This window comes from Phalacrocorax carbo, chromosome 1, assembly GCF_963921805.1.
Source record: "Phalacrocorax carbo chromosome 1, bPhaCar2.1, whole genome shotgun sequence".
NCBI lineage: Eukaryota > Metazoa > Chordata > Aves > Suliformes > Phalacrocoracidae > Phalacrocorax > Phalacrocorax carbo.
In genome coordinates this window covers 200680781-200691046 of record NC_087513.1, presented here as the reverse complement: position 1 = coordinate 200691046, position 10266 = coordinate 200680781, and the positions used below count along the sequence as shown (strand labels likewise).

Genomic DNA, 10266 nt, shown 5'->3' with positions numbered 1-10266 from the left:
CAAAAACTAATAATCTAAGCTTCAGAACACCTGTGGTGGATGGAATATTTATTTTGCAACAATAAAGGCTAAGATTTCTGAGGTCAACTTTCTAGAAGCAGTCTCAAATCTTGGTTCACTGGAGCACCACTAACAGCAGGTTTGTTCTAGATCTGATTCAGTCTTATTCAGTAGGATTGGCTTTTAAAAATCTCTTCTGGAAGCTCCAGACCCACTGCTTCTGCTGGTCTCCCTGACAGCTGTACCACATGTGCACGGATGGATGGAAACCACCTCTTTGCCTTCCCCAAGCCTACTCATACTCCAGCACCAAAATTGCCACATTATCAGTAAATGCAGGGATAATTCTTGCTTGGTCATTGGTGTTGCCTCTGGTCCCATTGTTGTCCCACAGGAACTAGCTGGCAGTTTGTTGACAACATGTTCCTGATTCCTAGATGTGCCAGGGGCACACAGTGACTTTTTGAAGTCATGCAGATGTAGCTACTCACAGTTTCCAGATATGCACTGTTTCAACCACATCAGTTCCAGCACACTTTGGTGATGTTTTTATACCTTCGTTTCAGTTGAAAAAGTAAGTTTGATTCCTTCACCCTGAGTGTGGTAAATGGCTGAGACCTGATCAGCTCGAGCTTCTAAATATTAGTCCCACTCCATCTTTTCTGTATATGACCCATGTCTTGCAAACGGACCATCAAAGGAGGCCCAGCTGGAAGTATTCCATCAGTATTCATATGACATCCCCATTTGATTTTGAAGTTGCTGATAAATACAAGAGAAAGTGTGTGAAGAGGAGGCGGTATTCTGTTTTCCAAACATTTCTTGAAACAGCTCTCATTTGGACTGTCTATTCACACACCTATACGAAGCTATGTTACACCTGGTGCAACAGGGAAGCATAAAAAATCAGTCTTGCTGATGATGTGAATAATTCTTCCCCCAGTGCAACCTCAAAATCTAACTGAATCATTCATTTGCAGAGAAGCAACAGATGTTCAGAGTCTTGCAGCTTGGCCTACCCTCTGGAGAAGAAATATGAGATACAAAGTTCAAGTTTCTCAGTTGTCTACATATACACATGCATACACATAAATCAGGCACTGCTTGAATAAGTCACTCAAAAAGAAAGTAATTCCTTCTTTTAGACACTTCAGCTCAGCGATAACAGACATTCCAAGAATTAACTCTCTTAGAAACCAGCTCTACATGGAGAACAGAGAAACTACCAGACTTCTTTCCCCACACAGAACTGGCTGCACACACAGCTTAGATTCACATGGCATAGCTTTCCAAGGCACACAACTTACTCATATGCTGAGACAAAAAGCACTTGAAATGTCATGTTGCCACATTTGCTGGCAACACTGATCATACAATATTGTAACATAAAATACCTGATGATTTTTGCTTGTGCTACTTGCTCTGGTGGAAGATGAACAGTAGTTGGCCCTCTAAGACTTTTGTGAAGGGCATGGAGCTGCCTCTGCAAAGGGTTTCCCCAGGTTTTGGAAGATGATGCAGCTAATGTCACCACGATTCCTATTCACCTTCATTGAATGAAGCCTGTTTGGTTTAGATCAGTGCAGCTATTTTTATTTTTAATTCTTCAAATATCACCTCACTAATTATACTGGATGGTCAATTTGCAAGCTGAAACAATCCCTATCTCACAAGAAAATGGAAATCAAGCAACTAGATATAAATTAAGATATGCCCATATGTGGGGTTTGAAAACACAGTCGGTTTAGAAGGTTAGATTCTCTGTCATAGAATCATAGAATCATAGAATCATTAAGGTTGGAAAAGACCTCTAGGATCATCAAGTCCAACCATCAACCCAATACTACTATGCTTCCTAAACCATGCCCTGAAGTGCCACGTCTACACCTCTTTTAAATACCTCCAGGGGTGGTGACTCCACCACCTCTCTGGGCAGCCTGTTCCAGTGCCTGACCACTCTTTCAGTGAAGATATTTTTCCTAATATCCAATCTAAACCTCCCCTGATGCAGCTTGAAGCATTTTCCTCTCGTTCTATGGCTAGTAACTTGGGAGAAGAGACCAACACCCACCTCACTACAACCTGCTTTCAGGTAGTTGTAAGAGAGCAATAAGGTCTCCCCTCAGCCTCCCCTTCTCCAGGCTAAACAGCCCCAGTTCCTTCAACCTCTCCTCAAAGACCGGCTCTCCAGACCCTTCACCAGCTTCATTGCCCTTCTTTGGACACACTCCAGCACCTCGATATCCTTCTTGTAGCGAGGGGCCCAAGACTGAACTCAATATTCAAGGTGTGGCCTCACCAGTGCCCAGTACAGGGGCACGATCACTTCCCTACTCCTGCTATTAAGCCCAGTTAACTGTGATAGCAACAGAATTTAGTTTTAATTTAGTTTAGTTCAGCTGGTTAGAAAAAGGTTGCTACTTCAGGGTTTGTTTTTTTTTTTTTCTTTTGCTACTAAGTACTAGAGCTGAGAGATTTGAATGTTTACAGAGAGCTGAATATATGAAAAATAAGTATTTTTCTCCAGAGATGGAAATTACAAAATGCTTCCTTGAAACTAATAATCCCTTGTACTTCAAGTGCTGACTGGGCTGGTTCTGCAAAATAAACATTTCTTTAAAAAAACAGTTGCATGTTTAAAATGTCTGCTGTCACAAGGAGGACAGAAAGCAGTTAAAAAAATACCAAATTACAAAAAAAAAAATAATCTTAAAAGGTGAAGAAATAAATCAGATCCTGAGATTAAATAAATCAGAGCTATGCAAATTTCCAGAAGAAGGTCTGGCTGGAAAGTTTCATATTAATTTTAAAAAAAATCATTCAAATACAGGAATCTCTCTAAGATTTCTTCTTGCGCCACTGAGGCTTTGGTAAGTGCTTCACTTCAACTAACTTTGAATGATGTCATTGGAGATGCATCAGTTTATTCCAGCTGTGCTTCAGCAAGCAGAAGACAGGAAGCAATACCTTGTGCAGTACAGACAGAGCCAAGAGAAATGTTTTGTTCTCCACCTGGTAGTAGTAGATGCAATCTGTCCTGAGTTCTGTATGGCTGGCTTCTCCACTCATCTCCCACCACTTGGAAAAATTCCTGTGTGGTCAAAAATGGGGCCTGGGAGGAAAAATGACACAGGCATCATGAGAAATTGCTGTGTGCTCCAAAGGCCAGCATTGGAGAGCGTTACCAAGCACCAAACATCCAATGACTGCTGTTGGCTTTGCCAATAAAATTCACACTCATCACTTCCCTAACTCAGAGAAACTTTTTATTGCAGGAAGCATTAGATATTGAGCACTGCCACCAGTGACAATACACAGAGTTGGACAGACCAGTGATCTACTCAAAAGCAAACCCCTGAATTTTATCAAAATCCTTTTAAACAAAGTACATATCATGTTTTTTTTCTGTTCTTTTGCCTGCTATATTCCATTTCTCTTAAAAGAAAATGCGGTTATTATTCGAGTATTTTTTGAGGTGACAGGAAGAAAATTTCACATGGGTGAAGAACCAGATTGGTGATGGCTGCTGTGTGTGTGCTAAGCAGAGGATGTGAACTGGCAGAAGGAACCTACATCCATCAGGTCTGTGCTGCTCCACATGGCTGTGGTCCTGGACGCAACACCCCCACAGCCCAACCAGTCATCTAGAGAATGACACCACCATGCCCCTGCTTTGTTTCAAGTACACAAAGACGCATAATGCATTGCTTTGAGGGAATAGCAACAGCTAGACTTCCTAAAAGGTGTTCAGAGAGGCAATAAGTCTTCTTGAACTCTTGCCAGAGAGGCCCAGTGGCTCAGACACGGGGCAAAATAATGATCTCCAGGCACGGTTTTTCCTCAAATGGAGAGTATATTCTTTACATCTAGCATAACAGGGCAAGGTAATAACTTCAAGCTTATCCAGCAAATTGGAGCATAAAAAATGGATTAATTACATAGAGTTTATTTTTAGCTTGTATTCTCCCCATTCTATTTAGAGGATGAAGCCCAGAAGCAACAAAGGAAAAACAAGTCCCATGAAAATGAGTTTTGCATTAACAGCTAGGTGAGCCAGTGGAGCACACTACGAAGCAGCAACAAGGAAGGTTTGGGGAGCTACAGCCCACCCAGGTGGCACCATAGCCACACTTAGATGAACACTCAGTGTAAGCACACTTTCTAACCATGTTTCCTAAGGCAAGAACTCAGGTATGAGCTAACAGGTTGCTTGTAAAAAACATGGATAAATCTTGAGGCAATCAAAGTTAGGAGTGGGCTACGATACCAAACCTTTGATGCTTGTCATGATCACACCCAGATTTCCGTTTCACCCCATTTAGCTTTCACTGGTCACTTTCTTTTTGGTAAGAAACCTCAAGTAGACTCAAACTGATATCCATTCCTCCCTGCCTGTCATGTCAACAGGTCAAACATTCTTTCAAACTAGGGGAAAATGGGCAGATCAAACCTGAAAAAAACTCACCAGTCAGAGAAAAAAACAGTTGAGAAGTCTCTTCCTCAGCTCTAAGCAATTGTCAGAGACTGGGAATTTTCAGTCAAATACCAGCAGTTGCATGATGTGATGATTCATGTGAACATAATACACTTTGGTAACTATGCTAACGTAGTGGTAGCTGTAAAAGACGTCATTATCTAAGGCATTGGCCAGTACAGCAAGACGCAAGCAGTCAAAACATCACAGGCATGTCATAGTATAAAGCTAGAGCCAAGCTTTACTGATGTTTCATTTGCTGTGGGATAAGGGATGTGTAGGCAGTGATGAAGACGGAGTGTGCTCATTTATAGCAGAACAACTTCACATTGTTGAGCGCTGCTTCATCCTGAAGCCCCTGTGGAGGCTCTACCTTGGTCTGGAGACCACATATAGTGCAGCTTTTTCTCCATGGGCCAAATCTACCCCACAGTAGTCCATCACCTACTAACACAGTTGCATCTGAGCATCTGAACCGGACATTGTTTGCTGCTGTGTCATCACCTCCTCCTTGGGACTTCTCCGTTCTCAGTGAGAAGGAGATCAAGTAGCCTCCAGGGCAAATTTGGAAGATGGTCCAGGTACCCCACCTGATTAAAAGCAGACAGAGGAGTGTCTGAACTCTGAGCTCTGCAAACTTCTGGGAATTGCTCCTTCTCCTTGTTATGCTGCCCTGAACATTAACACTTCCTTGCTCATAGCAGTGACCAGCACATCCTGCCACAGTCTGGGGGCCCTTACCTTCTCCTTTTTTTTTCCCTTTCCTTCCAAGGGTGTATTTTTCTCTTTATTGGTATCTCATCAGAAAAACACCAGGAAGTACGAGATTGGATAGTTATGGTTCTGGTGGAAACTTCAAGAACAGCCTGGGCATGTGTTTTATGATGTATCCCTGACCTGTCTGATAAGTACGCACTAGGCAGGGGCGAGAGCAGACACTCTGCCATCTGGAAGTGCAGTGCTGTTCACTGCAGCAGGGTCATGGCTTCACCCAAACAGTTTCTAAATGCATGGTTAGAAACCCTTTTCCTCACATTTGTCCCATGTGTTGCAGATTTCCAAAGGACTCTATCCCTAGGACTATTCTTTGGGTGTTCACAGTGCCCTGCAGAAATTTCAAGAGCAAACAGGTGGTAATGTGGAGTAACCATGTTTAATTACCCTGAAAATGAATGAACAAACCCCCCAATGACCTGTTTTAATTTACTTTATACTATAGCACTTTGCAGACAAAGCAAGTCAGAGAAGAAACCCCTGCAAATGGTGACACCTATGGATATTTTGTGAGCTGGTACATGACAAACAGAGGAGAAACCACAGTGTTACTTACACCCCCACCAAGGACTCAATGACTGAGTCATCTTGACAATGCAGGTGTATGGCATTCAGAGCTGTGTCATCAATTCCAAACTGGGAGGGCTCCACCTGCAGTAGAAGTTACACAGGGACAGAGGTAAAGGAAAGGGAAGAAGACCCAGGAAAAGTCTTTTAAGTGCCAGTCATAAACAGTCACAACTCCTTTCTGTAATGAGAAAGAGAAAATATCTTGGGAAGCACATGGTAAAAGATGTCTGTCACTGGGAAATAGCAACGTACCAACACAGCCCTTGTAATATGTTCTTCTTCATGTTTTCTAACTATTTCTGACCCAAAATGTAAGCCAGAGACTCTGAGTCCTGGGGGAGACACTGGAGGAGGCTGCCTCTCTCCTTGACTCCAGCAGCAGATTTCAACACTGACGGGCTTCTTCCAGAAACATCAGCCACATGCTGACCACGTACCTGCCAGCACACCTCTATCCAGATTAAGAGCAAAACAATTCTGGAAGTAACTCTGGTTATCTAATGGCAGATTTCTTGCCCTAAAAGAAAAAAAAAAATATTTTTCTTTACTGGTGTAACTACAGTGGCAAGATTTTCTAGGTTAAATTTTCCATCAGACTCATAGTTTTATGTACAGACTTCCATACTCAGGAAGAGGAAAAGCTCTGCAGAAAGTCCTTAGACTCTGGAGAAGACCCTCCTGGGAGGTAGAGAGCTGTAGACCAGAGTGCAAGGACAGGAGATGGTGGGAAATAGGGAGAATTTTACCTTCAGCACAAATCCATTGGCACAGCCATAACGACAAAATTGCGAACTCCCCCACTTGCCCCAGTGGCCTCCATTGGGCACAGTGAGGACAGAGGTGTATTCATGTGTCCCTGTGCCAGGGGCACAGAGGGAAAGGAGCAGGATGAGGGTAACTGGCACGAGGAGCTTTATCTCTTGCACTCTGCATCTGCTGGAGAGCTGGTATATGGACAGAGGAATTTATACCCTGCCAAGGCAGCTTGCCTTTCCCTGCCAGTCCATTGAAAAACACCATAGGAACAATAGTTTGCACCCAGGCAGTGACACAGCACTCGCTGACCTGCTCACAGCATCCATGAGGAGCTCCCCCAGGAGTTCAACAGCCAATGTTCAGCAGATGCTGTGGCTACAAGTGTACCCACTATCACTGAAGGGCTATAACAAGACCTATGTGCTTCTGCTTCTGGCTATACAGATACTTGGCCATGGGGAAGTTTGCCTTTTGAGACAACCTGTCATAACCATTTTAGTTATTGCTGAATGTCTGGCAAGACAGGACAAACTGTACGAAGAAATACAAGGGACCTCGTCTGGAACAAAGTATAAGTAAACTCAACCCTTGTGTCTCCCAGCACCCTCTGTTGAATAGAATTCCTGCTAAGCTTGACAAACGTGTAGGTTATTTATATTTTCAATGTCTTTTCTTACACAGTCATTTTTATCTCAATAAAAAACGTTGTGCTTTGCTTTGTGACAAGCTTAACTGAAGGCAGACATGCCAGGATGCCCGCAGTGATTCTCAGGGATCACTGAGATTAATGCCATTGGGAGGGAAGGAAGAAGGCAGGTTCTCCAGAAAGGTGATACTGAACTTGAGTTAACAGTCTTTGAGGATGCCACAATGCAGGGAAAGGTGAATTTGAGACCCTGGAGTTGAGACTCTCTTAACATACAGGTAATCAATGCTCCCTAATGCCCTCAGTCAGGCTTGCAGGGTCTGGCAGAAGTTTCTCTGTTCAAGAGGCAAAGAGGAGAATGTGTTTTAGGAAAGTATCTTGAGCCTCAGGATTTATAGCAAGATGAGGTGCCAAACGTTGAACTATAAGAAGACAAATATTTTCCCTTTTCTAGGTTTGTTTTCCAATCTCTGCTCCGCTCCCTCTGTTCCTGTCCCATTAAGAGGCAACATTGCCTTTCCCTCCCTTGGCCTGTACTCCTGTCCACTTCCCCATGCTCTGTACAGGTGGTAATATCTGCAAATGGAGATGATGGGAAGCTGGACGAGCCTTTTGGTGGAAGGCACCGAAAGAGCATGGCACAGGATGGAAGCACAGTGTGTTTTCCTTTTTAAACCAGGACTTTCATCTTACTTCTCTAAGGGGATATTGAATCCCAGAGGAAACATGCTTTCCCCCACAAGGACCGTGCAATCACAGCTGGCAACCCAAGCGTGTTTGCTCAGGCAGGGTCACATGGTGGCAGCCAAGAACACCCAGACCTGCCCTTGGCTGTACATGAACAGAAAGGAGCGGGAGTCAGAAACAAATGGCTATCTCCTGGTGTTAACACCACAAAAGAAGAAGCAGGATCCCCGTATTCATTTCTCCTTTGCTGGTCCAAAACCATCGCCCTTGGCTGCTTCACCCCTGGCAGCAGTGGTGCAGATCCACAGCCTGGCCAGACCCACCTCCCTTCAGGTTCCCATCTCTTCCCAGACCCAGAAGGAGGATCCCTCTGCCCTAGCGCTGGCATAGTGAGCCCACAGTGTGACAGGGGAGTGACAGCCCACGGCGTGGCAGGAGAGTAGTGAGGCCACCTTCAGGGTTTTGGCCATGAGAAATGACTCCTACACACACTTCAGAAGCCCCTGAGAAACCTCAAGCCCAGAAAAAGCACTGTCAAGCTGGGGCTTGGGAAGTACCATTTACCCCATTCATAACCAAATAAACTACCTGGTAAACTGGGGTGCCAAATGTGATATGCCTTGGATGTGACTTCAGAGTACCTGGCTTAGATAACACTTAATATGTACAAAGCAGAGCTGCTGCTGATTTTTTGCTACCATGTAATGGTGTTTATTTTGTTTGGATGCCTCAAAAAGTTTTCTAAGATCAGCTTACCTAAAATATCAAAATTAAAAAAAAAAATCTACAATGATGAGATCCAGACCTCCTACTGACACATGTACCTTACTTTCTCGCTTCCTCTCCTGTATTTTAATATCCTTAATATAATGTCAGAACACAGTTTTAAAGAAACTTGGCAAACTGATAAGTTTGATTAATAAAACATGACTACAGTAAAATCATGATGATACAGTGTATTTCATCCTTTCATTATTCATCCAGCTGAATACAGTTATTTTTGCAAGCAAAGAAGCATACAAATTATGCCGCTACTCTTCAGCTTCTATAAATACTTCTAAAACTTTAAAATAAACATGAATATAATATTAAGTGGTATGTTAATTTTATAAAATTATTATTCTGATGCTATGACATTTAAAATCTATGTGGAACATGGAAAATAAATTTATATCTATGACATATAAAATACATTCCATACACAATTTGCTTTATTATGTTATCGAAAAAATGATACATTAGCAGCTCTTGAAAATTAATTCATTTCTGATTTTTACTCTTGAAAACAGGAATACAAATACAAAGTTAATTTGGTACTGTTGTGTGTTGTCTTTCTCATATTCTCAGTTTCTCATATTCATGTATAACTTCTGCTGTCCAAGGGACAATGACAAGTTCAGAGGCTTCCTGGACTGCCCAGCCTCTTCCTACAGCTTTTGAAAAACACAGCAACAGACTGTGATGTCATGCAAGACAACACCTGCTTCAATTTTCTTACTCCCTTTTCAGTCCCCTTTGGCTCTACTCTCCATTTACATGTACCTCCACCATGCTCCTGATGGTTTGTTGCGAGGTCTGCAAGCCCTTGGAGACCCTGATGTGTTTCAGTGTGGTACTCTTTGTCTGTGTTCTGAAGGTCATGCACTAGGCTCATTTGTACTTTTTAATTCTTTAAAATCATAAGGATAGGGCATTTTTAAAACCTAGTAATGAATATTATTTGTATGGCAGGCAGAGAAAATCAGTTCCTATCACTTTGTCTTCTACTTGTTTTGTAGAATTCCCTGCAAAAGATTAAATATACTAATTTAGAGAAAGTTTGAAGTTTCTTTTATCAACAAGGCTGTGGTAGGTTGACCTTGGCTGGACACCAGGTACCACCAAGCCACTCCATCACTTCCCTCCTCAGCAGGACAGGGGCTAGGGGGAGGAAATGAGATAGAAAAAAATCCTTTTGGCTCAAGATAAAGGCAAAGGCCATGCATGGAAGCAAAAGAAAAACAAAGATTTTATTCTTGACTTCACATCAGCAGGCAATGGCCAGCCACTTCCCGGGAAGCAGCGCTTCAGTACACGTAGCAGTTACTCTGGAAGACAAATGTCATAAATAACGAATGCCCCCCTCTCCTCCTCCTTTCTCTTAGCTTTTTATGGTTGAGTGGACATCATATGGTATGGAATATCCCTTTGGTCAGTTTGGGTCAGCTGTCCTGGCTGTGTCCCCTCCCAGGATCCTGCCCACCCTCAGCCTACTGGTAAAGGAGGGTAATGTTGGAGAGACAGCCTTGATGCTGTAGGAGCACTGCTTAGGAGTAGACAAAACATTGGTGTGTTATCAACACCTTTCTAGCTTCCAATA

General features: G+C 42.9%; 1 protein-coding gene across 1 annotated transcript in view; it reads right to left on the bottom strand.

Annotated features, from left to right (window-relative positions):
* Positions 1 to 4778: 4778 nt before the first annotated feature.
* Positions 4779 to 10266, bottom strand: part of LOC104052198 (vitelline membrane outer layer protein 1) — a 32632-nt gene continuing 27144 nt past the window's right edge. The window contains exons 3-5 of the mRNA XM_064449563.1: positions 6565 to 6674; positions 5805 to 5899; positions 4779 to 5064 (exon numbers count right to left, since the gene is read on the bottom strand). Of these exons, the coding sequence (XP_064305633.1) occupies positions 4779 to 5064; positions 5805 to 5899; positions 6565 to 6674 (491 nt within the window). The remainder of the gene's footprint in view (positions 5065 to 5804; positions 5900 to 6564; positions 6675 to 10266) is intronic.